Raw genomic sequence first — 25535 nt, forward strand, 5'->3', positions numbered from 1 at the left:
TCCCTTATCAATTTTGATCCTTGTCCACCATTTGTTATCCTTGTCCACCATCTTTCTTTTGTTCTTGTCCACCATTTTTCATCCTTGTCCACCATCTTTCTTTTGTCCTTGTCCACCATCTTTCTTTTGTCCTTGTCCACCATTTTTCATCCTTGTCCACCATCTTTCTTTTGTCCTTGTCCACCATCTTTCGTTTATGTCTCAAACGTCACGTCGCAGCTTAGCTCACTTTAAACACATCAGTGTTCATATGTTTGGGTTTCCGCTCTGATTTGTGGAACAGTGGGCTTTGAACCCGGAACCTTCGACTTCACACTTGAGCAGGGACTTTTGCTCTGACCACCGAACCACGGCTGTCCACAAATAATCATTTGATTAGGATATATTTATATTGAATGTTTGGACAGAAGTGATAAAAATGAGAAGGAAGGTTGGTGGGATTTGAACTCACAACCACGTGGTCTTCACAATGAAGCAACGACAACTGCTCTTACCACTCAACCAGAGAAGATACTATGATGACTGACTGCTGAATTAACAGTTTTACACTTTAAATGTAGACTTGAGTAGTTAAAATTGTCAGTGGGGTTTGAACCAAGAACCTGCAGAACTGAAAATTGCAGCAAACTAACTCACTGAGCTAGAAGTTCTTGATAGATCCGTTGGTAATAATAATAGAAGACAGAGAAGTCAACGAAATGTCATCAAAATGAAGACCAATCATTGAAATATTAAATAATTAAACTTGTTCAGGTTGTGTCGCCCCCTGCAGGATCACAAGAGAACAGCCTGTCAGGTCTTCGATAACAGGTCGACCATGAAGGTGAAGGAAATAAGTGGATTTGAACCCAAGTCATAAGAGGTCATGGATCTTAAAAAAAGGACAAGAAGTGTTACCACTCGACCACGAAGGCTGAGTTGTTGCCACAGAAGCTAACTTATAAGACCAGGTGACACTGAAGTTGAAGTGAAAAAGTGAAATAAATGCGCGCGTGTCAATGTGCGTCAATGCGTGTGTGTGTGTCAATGTGCGTCAATGCGTGCGTGCGCACGTGTCAATGTGTCAACCCTAACCCTAACCCAAATACCCTGTTCCTACATACCAAGAATTTCAACTACTGGGGGTTTCATGATTCAAAGCCTATACTTGAGCTAGGCTTGAGAGTGACACGGCCCTCAACCTAAGTCGTGTACGTTTTAAAAGATATATGGTAGGACTCGATTAGAAAGGCATGTGCTATGAATAACATCTTTGTTAAGATTATCTCTGCTACTTAAAATGTTAAAAACCTAGAAATGATGTATCCCTCTGGTAAACATAATAGGTTTTAAGTGACAACTCAGTAGATAGGGCCGAGGTCGAAGGACAGGCTAAGCTGATGATTTACGGTGTTATCAGTAAGGTTTGACAAGAAGTTTGATTGCTTAGCAATGTGACCCCACAATGTCTAACTGAGACTGGATAGCTAGTGGTTTAGGTTCAATAGTTCAATCTGGCTAACAAGCTACAGAACTGTCATTAAATGAGGTCCAAGTGTAACTAAATATCTGACACGAGCAGGACAGAACAGCGGATGGAGAGGAAGAGGGAGAAGACAGAAAGTTTGAACTCACCCGGAAGTCTTTCAAACTTTGTCTTCGGACCCGAGTCAACTACAGAGGATGCTGATCTAGTAACAAAGACGATAAAACGAGAACGATTTTTCAGCTCAGAGGGAAAAAGAGGCTACGCGGTGGTGTGTTCAGGTTCCACAGCTATTAAGTCCCTGCAGTGACACAGTCTCTGAGGGGCAAAAGTGAACAAACAATATACGCACACTCACACACACTTACGAATGAGTCTTTTAATGTTTGATTTCTGCTAAGAAGAACAATCGAAAAAGTCTCAACTTCAAAGTTTCACCTACAACATGTCTCTGCTCCGAGTGTCTGTTCGATGACTCAGCAGTGAGTGAGGAGTCCAACCAGGTCTTCACCTCAGGACCAGGCTCTTGATCAGAAGATTTGTTTCCATCGCAACAGTGACCTTGCCACTCTACCAAGTAATTTCATAATAAACATCAGGAGAACCAGAACCAAGAACCACTGTCCAGGTCCTGATTAGAATCTACTACCCAGTCAGAGGTTCTGGTCTCACTTATGCGGCTGAAATTGCTTTGTTTTTTTGTAATCTTTTGTGAGTCTGTGTGTTCTTGTGTGGGTGTTTCTGACTGACCAGAAGGGGGCGCTATAACGTGGAAAATATTTTGGACACTGTGACCACCCAGTTGTGGGATCCTGATTGATTTCTAATAGATATTCCTATGACATCATTGATCTGCACGGGTCAGAATGGCCAAAGGCTACCGTGAAGGCGTGTCGTCCAGTTCGCCGCCGTGAGGTTTCTGCCGCATGGACATCGGCGAGGTTTCTCGCCTGGTCCTGCCGCAGCACGCAGCCAGATCCGATCGAAAGGAGGGCGTGTAGAAGCCATAGATGATAGGGTCGCAGCAGGTGTTGAGGTTCCCGAACACAAAGAGGGCGTGGTGCACGTGCTCAGGCGTGACCTGCAGCATCTGTGGCTGGAACCAGTACCAGACGCCCAGCAGGTAGTACGGAGTCCAGCAGACCAGAAAGGACAGCACGATGACCACTGTCATCTTCAGAGTCTTCATCCGAGCTTTGGGAATTACATCTGTGCCGCTGCGCCGCAGGTATGACTCCCCTGCTGAGAGTCAGGTAGAGGTAGAGGTCACTTGTTCTGACACACACTTCACAATATACAACCATTTGTCATGACTGTGACACGACTGTGCTGTTGTTGTTATGTAATGTGTTTTACCATTGTTGAGTAATGTGTGTACCTTTGTTGATGATGTGTGTACCTTTGTTGATGATGTGTGTACCTTTGTTGATGATGTGTGTACCTTTGTTGATGATGTGTGTACCTTTGTTGTGCAGGTGCTGCTGGTGGATGTGCAGCAGGATGCGGGTGTAGCAGCAGCTCATGGCCAGCAGGGGGATGACGTAGAGGGTAAAGAAGTGGAACATGTTGTAGAGAGTTTCCTGCCAGTGATCGCTGAAGCTGCCGTGAGTCACACACTGAGTGAAGTCCACACCGTCTGCCTGAGTCGCCTGGAAGATGAAGAGCTGCAGAGAAGATCACAGCACTTTGGTTACTTTAATGCTCCTCCTAGTGAGACGGGAGCGACTTGTCTTCAACACAAATCTTCTCCTGTTACTCCAACAGAAACATTTCTGCTCTATCTTTGGTTCACAAGTGTTTGTGCCATGAACAGCAGGAGCTGCACTTAATCACATTCCTGCAGGATTTACCTGCTGAGCTCCTGCTGCTGTTCTGACACTGGACTCTATGTGCTGCTTTACTGTTGTGCTACTGTTGTGTTACTGTTGTGTAACTGCTGTGTTACTGCTGTGTTACTGCTGTGTCCTTTTTAGTGTTTCTTTAGTGTTACTTCAATGTAATTTGTTACTGCTGCTTTACTGTTGTGTTACTGTTGTGTAACTGTTGTGTTACTGCTGTGTAACTGCTGTGTAACTGCTGTGTTAGTGTTGTGTTACTGTTGTGTAACTGCTGTGTTAGTGTTGTGTTACTGTTGTGTAACTGCTGTGTTAGTGTTGTGTAACTGCTGTGTTAGTGTTGTGTTACTGCTTTGTAACTGCTGTGTTACTGTTGTGTTACTGTTGTGTCACTGTCGTGTTACTGTTGTGTTAGTGTCGTGTTACTGTTGTGTAACTGCTGTGTTACAGTTGTGTAACTGTTACTGCTGTGTGTACCTGTGGGGCGGCGAAGAGCAGGCTAAAGCTCCATGCTAACAGTAGCATGCGGCGGTTGCGCTGGTGTGCGTTGAGGGCGTCCAGCGGGCGCAGGATGGCGTGCTGACGGTCCAGACTGATGACCACGAGGATGGAGGCGGACGCCTGCATGGCGAACAGCTTGAGGAAGCACAGGAGCCTGCAGAGGGCGTCGCCTCCGTACCACTGAACCGTCACGTTCCACACCATGTCCAGCGGCATCACCACGAAGGTCATCATCAGGTCGGCCGACACCAGGCTCAGGATCAGAGGTCGCAGGTGCGACGCCAGACGCCGGCCGCGCCCGCGCCACACGCTGGCGAGCAGCGCCAGGTTGCTGCAGGCCGCGAAGACGAAGAGGATCGAGGTCGCCCCGACCCGGAACTGGGCCGCCCGAGTAAACCTGGGAGTCCATTCCGGCGGCGGGAAGTGGGAGGAGTTAGTAGGAGGAGGAGCCACGGTTGTGGGACGAGGAGCCGCCGTAGAGTACTTGAGCGTAGACCAGTTCCCTGACATCCTGCAGACCAGGTCACATGACAACAGCTTATCTGGACGTTTGGAGCGAATTAAAAACACAAAGACTGTGAAGGAAGTGAGGACGTTGCCGTGGCAACAGATTCACAGCCACTGACAAGGAGTCGACTGGTGACAGAAACACTAACAAGATTCAGCCGAAGATCTAGTCCACTTCTCAACTGTCACATGATTACACTGCACAAACACACACACTTCTGCACACACACCTGCTCGCACACACACACGCTCGTCTACATACACACACACACACTTCTGCACACACACCTGCTCGCACATACACACGCTCGTCTACATACACACACACACACTTCTGCACACACACCTGCTCGCACATACACACGCTCGTCTACATACACACACACACACTTCTGCACACACACCTGCTCGCACATACACACGCTCGTCTACATACACACACACACACTTCTGCACACACACCTGCTCGCACATACACACGCTCGTCTACATACACACACACACACTTCTGCACACACACCTGCTCGCACATACACACGCTCGTCTACATACACACACACACACTTCTGCACACACACCTGCTCGCACATACGCACGCTCGTCTACATACACACACTTCTGCACACACACCTGCTCGCACATACAAACGCTCGTCTACATACACACACACACACTTCTGCACACACACCTGCTCGCACATACACACGCTCGTCTACATACACACACACACACTTCTGCACACACACACTTCTGCACACACACCTGCTCGCACATACAAACGCTCGTCTACATACACACACACACACTTCTGCACACACACCTGCTCGCACATACAAACGCTCGTCTACATACACACACACACACACTTCTGCACACACACCTGCTCGCACATACACACGCTCGTCTACATACACACACACACACTTCTGCACACACACCTGCTCGCACATACACACGCTCGTCTACATACACACACACACACTTCTGCACACACACCTGCTCGCACATACGCACGCTCGTCTACATACACACACACACACACTTCTGCACACACACCTGCTCGCACATACAAACGCTCGTCTACATACACACACACACACTTCTGCACACACACCTGCTCGCACATACACACGCTCGTCTACATACACACACACACACTTCTGCACACACACACTTCTGCACACACACCTGCTCGCACATACAAACGCTCGTCTACATACACACACACACACTTCTGCACACACACCTGCTCGCACATACACACGCTCGTCTACATACACACACACACACTTCTGCACACACACCTGCTCGCACATACACACGCTCGTCTACATACACACACACACACTTCTGCACACACACACTTCTGCACACACACCTGCTCGCACATACAAACGCTCGTCTACACACACACACACACACTTCTGCACACACACCTGCTCGCACATACGCACGCTCGTCTACATACACACACACACACTTCTGCACACACACCTGCTCGCACATACACACGCTCGTCTACATACACACACACACATACTTCTGCACACACACCTGCTCGCACATACGCACGCTCGTCTACATACACACACACACACTTCTGCACACACACCTGCTCGCACATACACACGCTCGTCTACATACACACACACACATACTTCTGCACACACACCTGCTCGCACATACACACACTCGTCTACATACACACACACACACACTTCTGCACACACACCTGCTCGCACATACACACGCTCGTCTACATACACACACACACATACTTCTGCACACACACCTGCTCGCACATACAAACGCTCGTCTACATACACGCACACAATTCTGCACACACACCTGCTCGCACATACACAGGACCACGCACATGCACACACACACCTACTCTCATGGACACACAGCTGCATGCACACACATGCACACACAGGTGCATGCACACACGTGCACACACTTGCAAACAAACACACTTGCTTTAACACACACACATGCACACACACAGATGCACATTAAAACACAAAGACACACACAAGTGTTACACACAAGCCTGAAATAGCTCTTGTGTGTAACCGGAGCTCAAAGTGTATTTTCTTGTTTGGTTCTCATTGTGAGGACTTTGCAGTCAGAAAACAACAACACAACGTACGTCAAACGTTTCACTCGACACAAAACAACAACACAACGTACGTCAAACGTTTCACTCGACACAAAACAACAACACAGGTGTGCTTTGAAGGTCAGTGAGTCGGTTCATTAGCACGCCTGTGACTCACGGGTTGTCGAGTCTTTTCTGGTTCACGAGATCACATGATCTGCTGATGTCAGCAAGAAATTCAAACAAAGTGTTGAAGCTGCAGCTGGAGAAGAGAAAACACGAGAGAAGATAGAGGGAAGAGAAGAGGGAAGAGAGAAGATAGAGGGAAGAGAAGAGGGAAGAGAGAAGATAGAGGGAAGAGAAGAGGGAAGAGGAGGGAAAGAGGGAGGAGAGAAAGAGGGAAGAGGAGGGAAGAGAGAAGATAGAGGGAAGAGGAGGGAAGAGAAGGGAAAGAGGGAAGAGGAGGGAAAGAGGAAAGAGGAGGGATAGAGGGAAGAGGAGGGATAGAGGGAAGAGGAGGGAAAGAGGGAAGAGGAGAGAAAGAGGGAAGAGGAGGGATAGAGGGAAGAGAAGGGAAAGAGGGAGGAGAGAAAGAGGGAAGAGGAGGGAAGAGAGAAGATAGAGGGAAGAGGAGGGAAGAGAAAAAAGGGGGAAGAGGAGGGAAAGAGGAAAGAGGAGGGATAGAGGGAAGAGGAGGGAAAGAGGGAAGAGGAGGGAAAGAGGGAAGAGGAGGAATAGAGGGAAGGTTGTACCTGCACATCAGTCGACGCTCTCATGTTCTTCTCACAGATGAAAAGATGAAAATGTTCTTCTGCAGCTCGAGTGGAGAGACTGAGAGGCGGAGCTACAGAGAGATGTGTGTGTGTGTGTGTGTGTGTGTGTGTGTGTGTGTGTGTGTGTGTGTGTGTGTGTGTGTGTGTTTCATTTTTATTAACTAGGAAACAAATATAATTTTATTAACTAGGAAACAAATATAATTTTATTAACTAGGAAACAAATATATTTTTATTAACTAGGAAACAAATATATTTTATTAACTAGGAAACAAATATATTTTTATTAACTAGGAAACAAATATATTTTTATTAACTAGGAAACAAATATATTTTTATTAACTAGGAAACAAATATAATTTTATTAACTAGGAAACAAATATATTTTTATTAACTAGGAAACAAATATAATTTTATTAACTAGGAAACAAATATATTTTTATTAACTAGGAAACAAATATAATTTTATTAACTAGGAAACAAATATATTTTTATTAACTAGGAAACAAATATATTTTATTAACTAGGAAACAAATATATTTTTATTAACTAGGAAACAAATATAATTTTATTAACTAGGAAACAAATATATTTTTATTAACTAGGAAACAAATATATTTTTATTAACTAGGAAACAAATATATTTTTATTAACTAGGAAACAAATATATTTTTATTAACTAGGAAACAAATATATTTTTATTAACTAGGAAACAAATATAATTTTATTAACTAGGAAACAAATATATTTTTATTAACTAGGAAACAAATATAATTTTATTAACTAGGAAACAAATATATTTTTATTAACTAGGAAACAAATATAATTTTATTAACTAGGAAACAAATATATTTTTATTAACTAGGAAACAAATATATTTTATTAACTAGGAAACAAATATATTTTTATTAACTAGGAAACAAATATAATTTTATTAACTAGGAAACAAATATATTTTTATTAACTAGGAAACAAATATATTTTTATTAACTAGGAAACAAATATATTTTTATTAACTAGGAAACAAATATAATTTTATTAACTAGGAAACAAATATATTTTTATTAACTAGGAAACAAATATAATTTTATTTACTAGGAAACAAATATATTTTTATTAACTAGGAAACAAATATATTTTTATTAACTAGGAAACAAATATATTTTTATTAACTAGGAAACAAATATATTTTTATTAACTAGGAAACAAATATAATTTTATTAACTAGGAAACAAATATATTTTATTAACTAGGAAACAAATATAATTTTAATAACTAGGAAACAAATATATTTTATTAACTAGGAAACAAATATATTTTTATTTACTAGGAAACAAATATAATTTTATTAACTAGGAAACAAATATAATTTTATTAACTAGGAAACAAATATAATTTTATTAACTAGGAAACAAATATATTTTTATTAACTAGGAAACAAATATATTTTATTAACTAGGAAACAAATATATTTTTATTAACTAGGAAACAAATATATTTTATTAACTAGGAAACAAATATAATTTTATTAACTAGGAAACAAATATATTTTTATTAACTAGGAAACAAATATATTTTATTAACTAGGAAACAAATATAATTTTATTAACTAGGAAACAAATATATTTTTATTAACTAGGAAACAAATATATTTTATTAACTAGGAAACAAATATATTTTTATTAACTAGGAAACAAATATAATTTTATTAACTAGGAAATAAATATATTTTATTAACTAGGAAACAAATATAATTTTATTAACTAGGAAACAAATATAATTTTATTAACTAGGAAACAAATATATTTTTATTAACTAGGAAACAAATATATTTTTATTAACTAGGAAACAAATATATTTTTATTAACTAGGAAACAAATATAATTTTATTAACTAGGAAACAAATGTAATTTTATTAACTAGGAAACAAATATATTTTTATTAACTAGGAAACAAATATATTTTTATTAACTAGGAAACAAATATAATTTTATTAACTAGGAAACAAATATAATTTTATTAACTAGGAAACAAATGTATTTTTATTAACTAGGAAACAAATATAATTTTATTAACTAGGAAACAAATATATTTTTATTAACTAGGAAACAAATATAATTTTATTAACTAGGAAACAAATATATTTTTATTAACTAGGAAACAAATATATTTTTATTAACTAGGAAACAAATATATTTTTATTAACTAGGAAACAAATATATTTTTATTAACTAGGAAACAAATATATTTTTATTAACTAGGAAACAAATGTATTTTTATTAACTAGGAAACAAATATAATTTTATTAACTAGGAAACAAATATAATTTTATTAACTAGGAAACAAATATATTTTTATTAACTAGGAAACAAATATAATTTTATTAACTACGAAACAAATATATTTTATTAACTAGGAAACAAATATAATTTTATTAACTAGGAAACAAATATATTTTTATTAACTAGGAAACAAATATATTTTTATTAACTAGGAAACAAATATAATTTTATTAACTAGGAAACAAATATATTTTATTAACTAGGAAACAAATATAATTTTATTAACTAGGAAACAAATATATTTTTATTAACTAGGAAACAAATATATTTTTATTAACTAGGAAACAAATATATTTTTATTAACTAGGAAACAAATATATTTTTATTAACTAGGAAACAAATATATTTTTATTAACTAGGAAACAAATATATTTTATTAACTAGGAAACAAATATAATTTTATTAACTAGGAAACAAATATATTTTATTAACTAGGAAACAAATATAATTTTATTAACTAGGAAACAAATATAATTTTATTAACTAGGAAACAAATATAATTGTATTAACTAGGAAACAAATATAATTTTATTAACTAGGAAACAAATATATTTTTATTAACTAGGAAACAGATATATTTTTATTAACTAGGAAACAAATATATTTTTATTAACTAGGAAACAAATATAATTTTATTAACTAGGAAACAAATATAATTTTATTAACTAGGAAACAAATATATTTTTATTAACTAGGAAACAAATATATTTTTATTAACTAGGAAAAAAATATATTTTTATTAACTAGGAAACAAATATATTTTTATTAACTAGGAAACAAATATAATTTTATTAACTAGGAAACAAATATATTTTATTAACTAGGAAACAAATATAATTTTATTAACTAGGAAACAAATATAATTGTATTAACTAGGAAACAAATATATTTTTATTAACTAGGAAACAAATATATTTTTATTAACTAGGAAACAAATATAATTTTATTAACTAGGAAACAAATATAATTTTATTAACTAGGAAACAAATATATTTTATTAACTAGGAAACAAATATAATTGTATTAACTAGGAAACAAATATATTTTTATTAACTAGGAAACAAATATATTTTTATTAACTAGGAAACAAATATATTTTTATTAACTAGGAAACAAATATAATTTTATTAACTAGGAAACAAATATATTTTATTAACTAGGAAACAAATATAATTTTATTAACTAGGAAACAAATATAATTTTATTAACTAGGAAACAAATATATTTTTATTAACTAGGAAACAAATATATTTTTATTAACTAGGAAACAAATATATTTTTATTAACTAGGAAACAAATATAATTTTATTAACTAGGAAACAAATATAATTTTATTAACTAGGAAACAAATATATTTTTATTAACTAGGAAACAAATATATTTTTATTAACTAGGAAACAAATATATTTTTATTAACTAGGAAACAAATATATTTTTTATTAACTAGGAAACAAATATAATTTTATTTACTAGGAAACAAATATATTTTTATTAACTAGGAAACAAATATAATTTTATTAACTAGGAAACAAATATATTTTTATTAACTAGGAAACAAATATATTTTTATTAACTAGGAAACAAATATATTTTTATTAACTAGGAAACAAATATAATTTTATTAACTAGGAAACAAATATATTTTATTAACTAGGAAACAAATATAATTTTATTAACTAGGAAACAAATATATTTTTATTAACTAGGAAACAAATATATTTTTATTAACTAGGAAACAAATATATTTTTATTAACTAGGAAACAAATATATTTTTATTAACTAGGAAACAAATATAATTTTATTAACTAGGAAACAAATATATTTTTATTAACTAGGAAACAAATATATTTTTATTAACTAGGAAACAAATATATTTTTATTAACTAGGAAACAAATATATTTTTATTAACTAGGAAACAAATATAATTTTATTAACTAGGAAACAAATATATTTTTATTAACTAGGAAACAAATATAATTTTATTAACTAGGAAACAAATATATTTTTATTAACTAGGAAACAAATATATTTTTATTAACTAGGAAACAAATATATTTTTATTAACTAGGAAACAAATATATTTTTATTAACTAGGAAACAAATATATTTTTATTAACTAGGAAACAAATATAATTTTATTAACTAGGAAACAAATATAATTTTATTAACTAGGAAACAAATATATTTTTATTAACTAGGAAACAAATATATTTTTATTAACTACGAAACAAATATATTTTATTAACTAGGAAACAAATATATTTTATTAACTAGGAAACAAATATATTTTATTAACTAGGAAACAAGTATATTTTAATAACTAGGAAACAAATATATTTTATTAACTACGAAACAAATATATTTTATTAACTAGGAAACAAATATATTTTTATTAACTAGGAAACAAATATATTTTATTAACTAGGAAACAAATATATTTTTATTAACTACGAAACAAATATATTTTATTAACTAGGAAACAAATATATTTTTATTAACTAGGAAACAAATATATTTTTATTAACTAGGAAACAAATATATTTTTATTAACTAGGAAACAAATATATTTTTATTAACTAGGAAACAAATATATTTTTATTAACTAGGAAACAAATATATTTTTATTAACTAGGAAACAAATATAATTTTATTAACTAGGAAACAAATATATTTTTATTAACTAGGAAACAAATATATTTTTATTAACTAGGAAACAAATATATTTTTATTAACTAGGAAACAAATATATTTTTATTAACTAGGAAACAAATATAATTTTAATAACTAGGAAACAAATATATTTTATTAACTAATGAACTCATTTATTTATATTATCATTACTGTATATACTCACTCTCACGCACATATATACTCACTCTCACACACATATATACTCACTCTCACGCACATATATACTCACTCTCACACACATATATACTCACTCTCACGCACATATATACTCACTCTCACGCACATATATACTCACTCTCACACACATATATACTCACTCTCACACACATATATACTCACTCTCACACACATATATACTCACTCTCACGCACATATATACTCACTCTCACGCACATATATACTCACTCTCACACACATATATACTCACTCTCACGCACATATATACTCACTCTCACGCACATATATACTCACTCTCACGCACATATATACTCACTCTCACACACATATATACTCACTCTCACACACATATATACTCACTCTCACGCACATATATACTCACTCTCACAAACATATATACTCACTCTCACACACATATATACTCACTCTCACGCACATATATACTCACTCTCACGCACATATATACTCACTCTCACACACATATATACTCACTCTCACGCACATATATACTCACTCTCACGCACATATATACTCACTCTCACGCACATATATACTCACTCTCACACACATATATACTCACTCTCACGCACATATATACTCACTCTCACGCACATATATACTCACTCTCACGCACATATATACTCACTCTCACACACATATATACTCACTCTCACACACATATATACTCACTCTCACGCACATATATACTCACTCTCACGCACATATATACTCACTCTCACGCACATATATACTCACTCTCACGCACATATATACTCACTCTCACACACATATATACTCACTCTCACGCACATTTATACTCACTCTCACACACGTATATACTCACTCTCACACACATATATACTCACTCTCACACACATATATACTCACTCTCACACACATATATACTCACTCTCACGCACATATATACTCACTCTCACACACATATATACTCACTCTCACGCACATATATACTCACTCTCACACACATATATACTCACTCTCACGCACATATATACTCACTCTCACACACGTATATACTCACTCTCACACACATATATACTCACTCTCACACACGTATATACTCACTCTCACACACATATATACTCACTCTCACGCACATATATACTCACTCTCACACACGTATATACTCACTCTCACACACATATATACTCACTCTCACACACGTATATACTCACTCTCACACACGTATATACTCACTCTCACGCACATATATACTCACTCTCACGCACATATATACTCACTCTCACACACGTATATACTCACTCTCACGCACATATATACTCACTCTCACGCACATATATACTCACTCTCACGCACATATATACTCACTCTCACACACGTATATACTCACTCTCACACACATATATACTCACTCTCACACACGTATATACTCACTCTCACACACGTATATACTCACTCTCACGCACATATATACTCACTCTCACGCACATATATACTCACTCTCACACACGTATATACTCACTCTCACGCACATATATACTCACTCTCACGCACATATATACTCACTCTCACGCACATATATACTCACTCTCACGCACATATATACTCACTCTCACACACGTATATACTCACTCTCACACACGTATATACTCACTCTCACACACATATATACTCACTCTCACACACACATATACTCACTCTCACACACATATATACTCACTCTCACGCACATATATGCTCACTCTCACACACATATATACTCACTCTCACGCACATATATACTCACTCTCACACACATATATACTCACTCTCACGCACATATATACTCACTCTCACACACGTATATACTCACTCTCACACACATATATACTCACTCTCACACACGTATATACTCACTCTCACACACGTATATACTCACTCTCACGCACATATATACTCACTCTCACGCACATATATACTCACTCTCACACACGTATATACTCACTCTCACACACATATATACTCACTCTCACACACACATATACTCACTCTCACACACATATATACTCACTCTCACGCACATATATGCTCACTCTCACACACATATATACTCACTCTCACGCACATATATACTCACTCTCACACACATATATACTCACTCTCACGCACATATATACTCACTCTCACACACATATATACTCACTCTCACGCACATATATACTCACTCTCACACACGTATATACTCACTCTCACACACGTATATACTCACTCTCACGCACATATATACTCACTCTCACGCACATATATACTCACTCTCACACACGTATATACTCACTCTCACACACGTATATACTCACTCTCACGCACATATATACTCACTCTCACACACGTATATACTCACTCTCACGCACATATATACTCACTCTCACACACATATATACTCACTCTCACGCACATATATACTCACTCTCACACACGTATATACTCACTCTCACGCACATATATACTCACTCTCACACACATATATACTCACTCTCACGCACATATATACTCACTCTCACACACATATATACTCACTCTCACACACATATATACTCACTCTCACGCACATATATACTCACTCTCACGCACGTATATACTCACTCTCACGCACGTATATACTCACTCTCACACACATATATACTCACTCTCACGCACATATATACTCACTCTCACACACGTATATACTCACTCTCACACACATATATACTCACTCTCACACACACATATACTCACTCTCACACACATATATACTCACTCTCACGCACATATATACTCACTCTCACACACATATATACTCACTCTCACGCACATATATACTCACTCTCACACACATATATACTCACTCTCACGCACATATATACTCACTCTCACACACATATATACTCACTCTCACGCACATATATACTCACTCTCACACACGTATATACTCACTCTCACACACGTATATACTCACTCTCACGCACATATATACTCACTCTCACGCACATATATACTCACTCTCACGCACGTATATACTCACTCTCACACACGTATATACTCACTCTCACGCACGTATATACTCACTCTCACACACGTATATACTCACTCTCACGCACATATATACTCACTCTCACGCACATATATACTCACTCTCACACACGTATATACTCTCTCTCACACACGTATATACTCACTCTCACGCACATATATACTCACTCTCACACACATATATACTCACTCTCACACACGTATATACTCACTCTCACACACGTATATACTCACTCTCACACACGTATATCCTCACTCTCACGCACATATATACTCACTCTCACACACATATATACTCACTCTCACGCACATATATACTCACTCTCACGCACATATATACTCACTCTCACACACGTATATACTCACTCTCACACACGTATATCCTCACTCTCACGCACATATATACTCACTCTCACACACGTATATACTCACTCTCACGCACATATATACTCACTCTCACACACATATATACTCACTCTCACGCACATATATACTCACTCTCACACACATATATACTCACTCTCACACACGTATATACTCACTCTCACACACGTATATACTCTCTCTCACACACGTATATACTCACTCTCACGCACATATATACTCACTCTCACACACATATATACTCACTCTCACACACGTATATACTCACTCTCACACACGTATATACTCACTCTCACACACGTATATCCTCACTCTCACACACATATATACTCACTCTCACGCACATATATACTCACTCTCACAAACATATATACTCACTCTCACACACATATATACTCACTCTCACGCACATATATACTCACTCTCACGCACATATATACTCACTCTCACACACGTATATACTCACTCTCACACACGTATATCCTCACTCTCACGCACATATATACTCACTCTCACGCACATATATACTCACTCTCACACACGTATATACTCACTCTCACGCACATATATACTCACTCTCACACACATATATACTCACTCTCACGCACATATATACTCACTCTCACGCACATATATACTCACTCTCACACACATATATACTCACTCTCACGCACATATATACTCACTCTCACGCACGTATATACTCACTCTCACGCACGTATATACTCACTCTCACACACATATATACTCACTCTCACGCACATATATACTCACTCTCACACACGTATATACTCACTCTCACACACATATATACTCACTCTCACGCACATATATACTCACTCTCACGCACATATATACTCACTCTCACACACATATATACTCACTCTCACGCACACATCATTTCATTCACTCACTCATTCATTCATTCTTTCATTCATTCATTCATTCATTCTTTCATCTTAAAGTCTCAGCTCGATCAGTGAGTCCGCCAAAGGTCCGTGTTGTCGTTGCCATGGTAACATTATCCCGTATATTTATGACAAAAGAGCTTTTATACTATATAGTATAATACAGAAAAAATGCACTTACTGAGTGTAACATTAATTCTTAAAGTTCTTATGTTTTTATCTTCGTATTTGTAGTTTTGTTTAACTGCTTCGACGATAACCACAATGCACCGCGGTTATCACCACCAATAGGGTAGCGATTATGTCGACCAATCAGAGCGCAGCAGCAGCAGCTTTCAAAGTCCATACCGGAAACTGGAGTTCGAGCGGGAGAAGTTTGAGTCCAGGTGTGTCTGGAGAGTCTCTGGAGAGTCTCTGGACAGTCTCAGGTGAGTCTCAGGTGTCTCAGAAGAACAGCAGAGTGAAGCCGCGTGAGGATGTCGGAGTCTGCCGCTCAAAGTCGCTGTAAGTCCCATGTTGTTCTTTCCGTAACTGTGACGTCATAGTGGTGTACAGAACATCTGCACCTTGACAACAATTGAATGACACTTTTGACGGACAGGTGAACGTGAGATGTTGACGTTAGCAGTGAGTGACTGAAACGGTCCGGGCTGTAAACGTAAACTTTTGTTGCCAGACTTATTGTGACGTCAGACTACCTTAGCACATATTTCCACTTTTGACTCTGACGTTTAATGTCAGCAACAATGCACTCGAGATCAGAGTAAATATAAAACGTTTCTATGATGACGTCACAGGCTCAGGGTCTTCCTACACCGACATGTCTGACGTGTTTCAAGTTTAACAACAGATGAAGCAACTGAGGAAATACATGTACTCGAAATTATTGTTACTTTTTCATTATTTGTAAAGATATTTCCTTAGACCAGGATCACAAATCGCACAGTTAAAATAAATACAAATTTAGTTAGTTTTGTTTTGATTGTTTAAGCGCTTTGTGACCCTGGTCTCGAAAAGCGCTATATAAATAAATATTACTTACTTACTTACTTACTTACTTACAAGCGTCTCAGAGAATCAAGGAAAAGCTCAAATCAAAGTGTCTTGAGATGTTTCTTGAAGGAGTCAGTAGATCATCAAACACAGATGTTTCTTGAAGGAGTCAGTAGATCATCAAACACACATGTTTCTTGAAGGAGTCAGTAGATCATCAAACACACATGTTTCTTGAAGTAAGTAAGTAAGTAAGTAATATATATTTATATAGCGCTTTTCGAGACCAGGGTCACAAAGCGCTTTAACAATCAAAACAATACTCAAAACAGTACATACTTCAAAGATCAAGACAACACCGAGAACAACACAGGAGTTCGAGAAATTCAAGGAAAAGCCTGCACAAATAGAAACGTCTTAAGGTGTTTCTTAAAGGAGTCAGTAGACTCCATCAAGCGCAAAGAGAGAGGAAGATTGTTCCAAAGCTTAGGAGCAACAGCCTGAAAAGATTTCTCTCCTCTGGTCCTGAGCCGTGTGCGTGGAACCATAAGTAGATTCTGATCCACAGACCTCAGTGCCCGAGCTGGAGTGTAAGGCTGGATCAGATCAGTGATGTAAGGAGGAGCCTGACCATGAATAGCTCTGAAAGTAAGAACCAGAATTTTAAAGTTGATCCTGAAAGAAACTGGAAGCCAGTGAAGAGTTTTAAGGACCGGAGAAATGTGAGTTCTTCTACTAGAGCGGGTCAGAATTCTCGCTGCAGAGTTCTGAATCAACTGCAGGCGAGACAGCTCCTTCTTGTTAAGACATGAAAACAAACTGTTACAATAGTCCAGACGAGAAGAAAGGATTACAAGCTCCAGATCATGTTGTGACAGCATTTTCCTAAGTTTAGAGATTTTTCTCAGTTGAAGGAAACAGTTTCTGGTCAGTTTTCTACAGTGTTGAACAAGAGACATGTCTTTATCAAATACAACACCCAGGTTTCTCAGGCTCAGTTTGACAGACTGACCTAAGTCACCCAAGTACTGACTCAACCCTGGAATCGTATCATCAGGAGCAATCACCAGAGTTTCAGTTTTGTCCACATTAAGCTGTAAAGTGTTTTCACTCAGCCATTGTTTGATTTCTAGCAAACAATTGACTAAGCTGTTCAGCCTTTGGGGCTCAGTTGGGTCAAAAGAGCAGTAGAGCTGGATGTCATCAGCAAAAATGTGATAAGAAACATCTGGAAATCTCTGAATGATTTTACCAAGGGGAATCAAGTACAGCAAAAACAATAAAGGACCCAGAACAGAACCTTGAGGGACTCCACACAACAGATCTGCCGATTCAGACCTCATTTGATTGGCAGATACACTAAAACTGCGCCCAGAAAGGTAAGATGAGAACCATTCTAACACAGACCCAGACAGTCCCACTTCATCCCTTAGTCTTCTCAGCAGGATCTGGTGATCAACTGTGTCAAAGGCTGACGACAGATCCAAGAGAACCAGAACAGTGAATTTACCAGAGTCAGCCGACATCATGATGTCACTGGACACTTTCAATAAAGCTGTCTCCGTAGAGTGATGTTTACGGAAGCCAGACTGAAACTTCTCATGGATGTCGCTCTGATCCAAGAACAAAGACAGCTGCTCGGACACCACCTTCTCCAAGATCTTGGACAAGAAAGGGAGCTTAGAAATAGGTCTGAAATTACTGAGGTCAGTTGGGTCTAAGCCTGGTTTTTTGAGCAGAGGCTCCACAATGGCATGTTTAAATGCATTGGGAAAAACCCCTGTGGAAAGGGAGAGGTTCACCATATTGGTAACCCAGGGGCCAATTACATCAAATACTTTGATAAAAAGCCTACAAGGAAGGACGTCATCTGAGCAAGAGGAGGGTTTCATCTTGTTCACTAGTGCTGAAATATCACCCAAAGATACAGCAGTGAAGGATGACCAAGAGGAGGAGATGGGCTCAGAGACAGTAGGGGTTCCCAACAAAGGGGGAGAGATTTTCTCTTTGATCAATTTAATTTTGTCAATGAAAAATCTCAACAATGCATTGCTGTCAGCTTCACAGAAGACCGGCGTGATTTGAGGAGCAGGAGACACGAGAGAATTAATCGTGTCAAACAAAACTTTGGGGTTTTTCCTATTTGCTGCTACCAGTTTTCTGATGTAATCAGATCTAGCAGTTTCTACCATCTCATTGTAAGAAGTCAACAGATCCCTGAGGTGAAGTCTGTGCACCTCAAGTTTAGTAGACTTCCAGAGACGCTCAGTCTTTCGACAAAGTCTCCTCAGACTCAGGAGACTTCATTTGTCCAAGGGCACCGTTTTTTCTGAATTTTCAAGTTCGATTTAACAGGTGCCACTTGATCTAGTATTTCAACACAATGATCAGTAAAACAGTGAATCAAACTGTCCACATCTGGACAGTCATCAAAGGAAAGACGGTCAAACATAGCAGAAAAACTGTCTGCAGTATCGGCTGAGATGACACGCCTCTGAGACCTAACTTTCAAAGGCTTAGGTTCAGGGATGAAGTCCAGGTTGAACAAGACAAGAGAATGATCACTCAGATGGACATCATGTACAGATACATTAGAAATGTTCAGGCCAAGAGTAAAAACTAAGTCTAAAATGTGGCCTTTTTGATGAGTGGGTTCAGAAACATGTTGCTCAAAATTAAAGGCTTCAGTTAAAGTTAAAAGTTCTTTAGCAGAACAAGATGTGACGTCATCAACATGAAGATTAAAGTCTCCAAGAATAAGAACAGATTCCATCTGAATAATGGAAGATAAGAAGTCACTAAAGTCTTTCAAGAACATCGCCGCAGGACCAGGCGGACGGTAGATTGACACACAATAGAAAGGTCTTGTAGAACCAACCAAGATCATCTGAGACTCAAAAGAAGTGAATTCCTGTGTCTGAATCACTTTGCAAGAACAACTCTCCCTAAAAACAGTAGCAAGACCTCCTCCACGACCAGAGAGGCGAGGCTTCCCCAGGACAGCGCTCCCTACTGGACAGAGTTCGTTCAGATGAATAAACTCTTCCTCTCTCTGCCAAGTCTCAGAAAGACATAATAAATCCAAATTAACTCTTGTGAAAAGATCATTAAGAATAAAGGATTTATTAGTAATGGAGCGAACATTAAGAAGTCCCACATTCAGCACCGATGACGTCACTGACGACGTCACTGACGACGCCGCGTCACTGACAGGCGCGCAGAGCGGGATCTTTTGAAGCGAACAGCGGTCACGTGGTACCAGCTGTCACTGAAGTTCAACTCGGTTGTAAAAGTCGAATTAAAGAGAGGAAATGAAAAAATCTTACCACCTTTCGTTGAGGTCTGGACAGACGGCAGCGCTGATGTGTCGTCACACACAGTGAGAGGAATGTCGATCAAACACCGATGACGTTCGATGACGTCAGAGTTGTTCCGAGCGATCGCGACTGCGCGTCTCATCCTGACCTGTACTCCAGCCCGACTCGATCCCTTGTGGAAATCGCCCGGTACTCGAGAGATCAAACGATATTCCACAGAGTCCGAGTCGATGAGAAGCGGAGCCGGAAACACGTTCACCGGACGTTGGTAACGGTCGCGAGTGAAGTCCTCCATGGACTCTGATGTTGAAAAGAGCATCACGATCATAGATCCGAGATGCTTGAGACATATCTTAAGTGATATGAGCATAATATCCGGACAAGTAGTCGTTAAAACGACTGTTTTTGGCAATTATTGCAGGAGCTCACGTTTCAAGCAGCCGATCAAAGGCTCACCGGAAGCGGAAGTGAAGGAGTCAGTAGATCATCAAACACAGATGTTTCTTGAAGGAGTCAGTAGATCATCAAACACAGATGTTTCTTGAAGGAGTCAGTAGATCATCAAACACAGATGTTTCTTAAAGGAGTCAGTAGATCATCAAACACAGATGTTTCTTGAAGGAGTCAGTAGATCATCAAACAAAGAGATGGTTCTTGAAGGAGTCAGTAGATCATCAAACACAGATGTTTCTTGAAGGAATCAGTAGATCATCAAACAGATGTTTCTTGAAGGAGTCAGTAGATCATCAAACACAGATGTTTCTTGAAGGAGTCAGTAGATCATCAAACAGATGTTTCTTGAAGGAGTCAGTAGATCATCAAACACAGAGATGTTTCTTGAAGGAGTCAGTAGATCATCAAACACAGATGTTTCTTGAAGGAGTCAGTAGATCATCAAACACAGAGATGGTTCTTGAAGGAGTCAGTAGATCATCAAACACAGATATTTCTTAAAGGAGTCAGTAGATCATCAAACACAGATGTTTCTTGAAGGAGTCAGTAGATCATCAAACACAGATGTTTCTTGAAGGAGTCAGTAGATCATCAAACACACATGTTTCTTGAAGGAGTCAGTAGATCATCAAACACACATGTTTCTTGAAGGAGTCAGTAGATCATCAAACACAGATGTTTCTTGAAGGAGTCAGTAGATCATCAAACACAGATGTTTCTTGAAGGAGTCAGTAGATCATCAAACACACATGTTTCTTGAAGGAGTCAGTAGATCATCAAACGCAGATGTTTCTTAAAGGAGTCAGTAGATCATCAAACACAGATGTTTCTTGAAGGAGTCAGTAGATCATCAAACACAGATGTTTCTTGAAGGAGTCAGTAGATCATCAAACACAGAGATGGTTCTTGAAGGAGTCAGTAGATCATCAAACACAGATGTTTCTTGAAGGAGTCAGTAGATCATCAAACACAGATGTTTCTTGAAGGAGTCAGTAGATCATCAAACACAGATGTTTCTTGAAGGAGTCAGTAGATCATCAAACACAGATGTTTCTTAAAGGAGTCAGTAGATCATCAAACACAGATGTTTCTTGAAGGAGTCAGTAGATCATCAAACACAGATGTTTCTTGAAGGAGTCAGTAGATCATCAAACACACATGTTTCTTGAAGGAGTCAGTAGATCATCAAACACAGATGTTTCTTGAAGGAGTCAGTAGATCATCAAACACAGATGTTTCTTGAAGGAGTCAGTAGATCATCAAACACAGATGTTTCTTGAAGGAGTCAGTAGATCATCAAACACAGATGTTTCTTGAAGGAGTCAGTAGATCATCAAACACAGAGATGGTTCTTGAAGGAGTCAGTAGATCATCAAACACAGATGTTTCTTGAAGGAGTCAGTAGATCATCAAACACAGATGTTTCTTGAAGGAGTCAGTAGATCATCAAACACAGATGTTTCTTGAAGGAGTCAGTAGATCATCAAACACATGTTTCTTGAAGGAGTCAGTAGATCATCAAACACACATGTTTCTTGAAGGAGTCAGTAGATCATCAAACACACATGTTTCTTGAAGGAGTCAGTAGATCATCAAACACAGATGTTTCTTGAAGGAGTCAGTAGATCATCAAACACAGATGTTTCTTAAAGGAGTCAGTAGATCATCAAACACAGATGTTTCTTAAAGGAGTCAGTAGATCATCAAACACAGATGTTTCTTGAAGGAGTCAGTAGATCATCAAACACATGTTTCTTAAAGGAGTCAGTAGATCAACAAACACACATGTTTCTTAAAGGAGTCAGTAGATCATCAAACACACATGTTTCTTAAAGGAGTCAGTAGATCATCAAACACAGATGTTTCTTGAAGGAGTCAGTAGATCATCAAACACAGAGATGGTTCTTGAAGGAGTCAGTAGATCATCAAACACAGATGTTTCTTGAAGGAGTCAGTAGATCATCAAACACAGATGTTTCTTGAAGGAGTCAGTAGATCATCAAACACAGATGTTTCTTGAAGGAGTCAGTAGATCATCAAACACATGTTTCTTGAAGGAGTCAGTAGATCATCAAACACACATGTTTCTTGAAGGAGTCAGTAGATCATCAAACACACATGTTTCTTGAAGGAGTCAGTAGATCATCAAACACACATGTTTCTTGAAGGAGTCAGTAGATCATCAAACACAGATGTTTCTTGAAGGAGTCAGTAGATCATCAAACACAGATGTTTCTTAAAGGAGTCAGTAGATCATCAAACACAGATGTTTCTTAAAGGAGTCAGTAGATCATCAAACACAGATGTTTCTTGAAGGAGTCAGTAGATCATCAAACACATGTTTCTTAAAGGAGTCAGTAGATCAACAAACACAGATGTTTCTTAAAGGAGTCAGTAGATCATCAAACACACATGTTTCGTAAAGGAGTCAGTAGATCATCAAACACAGATGTTTCTTGAAGGAGTCAGTAGATCATCAAACACAGATGTTTCTTGAAGGAGTCAGTAGATCATCAAACACAGAGATGGTTCCAAAGCTTAGGAGCAACAGCCTGAAAAGATTTCTCCCCTCTGGTCCGGAAGTTCAGGAACCATCAGTAGATTCTGATCCACAGACCTCAGAGCCCGAGCTGGGGTGTAAGTCTGGATCAGATCATGAAGGTCTGACCATGAATAGATCTGAAAGTAAGAACCAGAATTTTAAAATGATCCTGAAAGAAACTAGTGAAGAGTTTGAAGGAGAAATGTGAGTTCTTCTACTAGAGCGGCTCAGAATTCTGCAGAGTTTTGTATGAACTGCAGGCGAAACAGATCCTTGTTTAGACACAAAATGATACAGTAGTCCAAGAGTAAGACACAAACGCACAGATTATAAGCTTCAGATCGTGTTGTGACACAAGTTTAGAGATTTTCCTCAGTATCTGGTACAATAATTGTTTTAACCTGCAAACAAAGGCTGCATTCTCCTGGCTGTTGTTGTTGTTGTGTACATTTGTGTACATATTGAGAGTTTCGGTCTTTTCTCTGTGTGTGTGTTTGTGTCTCATCTCTGTGTGTGTTTGTGTCTCGTCTCTGTGTGTGTGTTTGTGTCTCGTCTCTGTGTGTGTGTTTGTGTCTCGTCTCTGTGTGTGTGTTTGTGTCTCGTCTCTGTGTGTGTGTTTGTGTCTCATCTCTGTGTGTGTGTTTGTGTCTCGTCTCTGTGTGTGTGTTTGTGTCTCGTCTCTGTGTGTGTGTTTGTGTCTCGTCTCTGTGTGTGTGTTTGTGTCTCGTCTCTGTGTGTGTGTTTGTGTCTCGTCTCTGTGTGTGTGTTTGTGTCTCGTCTCTGTGTGTGTGTTTGTGTCTCGTCTCTGTGTGTGTGTTTGTGTCTCGTCTCTGTGTGTGTGTTTGTGTCTCGTCTCTGTGTGTGTGTTTGTGTCTCGTCTCTGTGTGTGTGTTTGTGTCTCGTCTGTGTGTGTGTGTTTGTGTCTCGTCTCTGTGTGTGTGTTTGTGTCTCGTCTCTGTGTGTGTGTTTGTGTCTCGTCTCTGTGTGTGTGTTTGTGTCTCGTCTCTGTGTGTGTGTTTGTGTCTCGTCTCTGTGTGTGTGTTTGTGTCTCGTCTCTGTGTGTGTGTTTGTGTCTCATCTCTGTGTGTGTGTTTGTGTCTCGTCTCTGTGTGTGTGTTTGTGTCTCGTCTCTGTGTGTGTGTTTGTGTCTCATCTCTGTGTGTGTGTTTGTGTCTCGTCTCTGTGTGTGTGTTTGTGTCTCGTCTCTGTGTGTGTTTGTGTCTCGTCTCTGTGTGTGTGTTTGTGTCTCGTCTCTGTGTGTGTGTGTTTGTGTCTCGTCTCTGTGTGTGTGTTTGTGTCTCGTCTCTGTGTGTGTGTGTTTGTGTCTCGTCTCTGTGTGTGTGCTGTGCAGACGAGCGGCTGACGGCGGAGCAGATGGACGAGCAGAGAGTGCAGAACATAGTGTATCAGTACCTGTGCAGGCTGGAGGAGGCCAAGAGGTGAGGCTGACGAGGACGTCTACAGTCTGGTGCGACTGTTGCTGGATCGATGATGTCATTGTTTCACTCTCTCAG

At 38.1% G+C, this 25535-nt stretch overlaps 2 protein-coding genes across 7 annotated transcripts in view; one reads left to right on the forward strand and one right to left on the reverse strand.

Moving 5' to 3' along the window:
- Nucleotides 1-1874: 1874 nt before the first annotated feature.
- Nucleotides 1875-25467, reverse strand: LOC148058469 (gonadotropin-releasing hormone II receptor-like). Of its 4 annotated transcripts, none has more exons than XM_087782548.1 (5): nucleotides 7162-7274; nucleotides 6588-6629; nucleotides 3778-4312; nucleotides 2928-3129; nucleotides 1875-2704 (listed from the first exon to the last, which is right to left on the reverse strand). In XM_087782548.1, exons 1-5 carry the CDS (start codon nucleotides 7167-7169, stop codon nucleotides 2343-2345), a joined length of 1149 nt encoding a protein of 382 aa, XP_087638674.1. In that variant the 5' UTR covers nucleotides 7170-7274; the 3' UTR covers nucleotides 1875-2342. The 4 variants fall into 4 exon arrangements, with proteins under 4 accessions (XP_087638674.1, XP_087638673.1, XP_087638677.1 ...); XM_087782547.1 differs by having other exon boundaries at nucleotides 1875-2707; XM_087782551.1 differs by lacking the exons at nucleotides 6588-6629; nucleotides 7162-7274 and adding an exon at nucleotides 25435-25467 and having other exon boundaries at nucleotides 1875-2707.
- Nucleotides 17078-25535, forward strand: part of LOC148058470 (ras GTPase-activating-like protein IQGAP3) — a 32884-nt gene continuing 24426 nt past the window's right edge. For all 3 annotated transcript variants that reach the window (XM_087782544.1, XM_087782545.1, XM_087782546.1), the window contains exons 1-2: nucleotides 17078-17220; nucleotides 25373-25460. In XM_087782544.1, the coding sequence (XP_087638670.1) occupies nucleotides 17193-17220; nucleotides 25373-25460 (116 nt within the window). In that variant the 5' untranslated portion in view covers nucleotides 17078-17192. The remainder of the gene's footprint in view (nucleotides 17221-25372; nucleotides 25461-25535) is intronic.

This window comes from Callionymus lyra, unplaced genomic scaffold (assembly GCF_982586985.1).
Source record: "Callionymus lyra unplaced genomic scaffold, fCalLyr1.hap1.1 HAP1_SCAFFOLD_81, whole genome shotgun sequence".
Classification (NCBI taxonomy): Eukaryota; Metazoa; Chordata; class Actinopteri; order Syngnathiformes; family Callionymidae; genus Callionymus; species Callionymus lyra.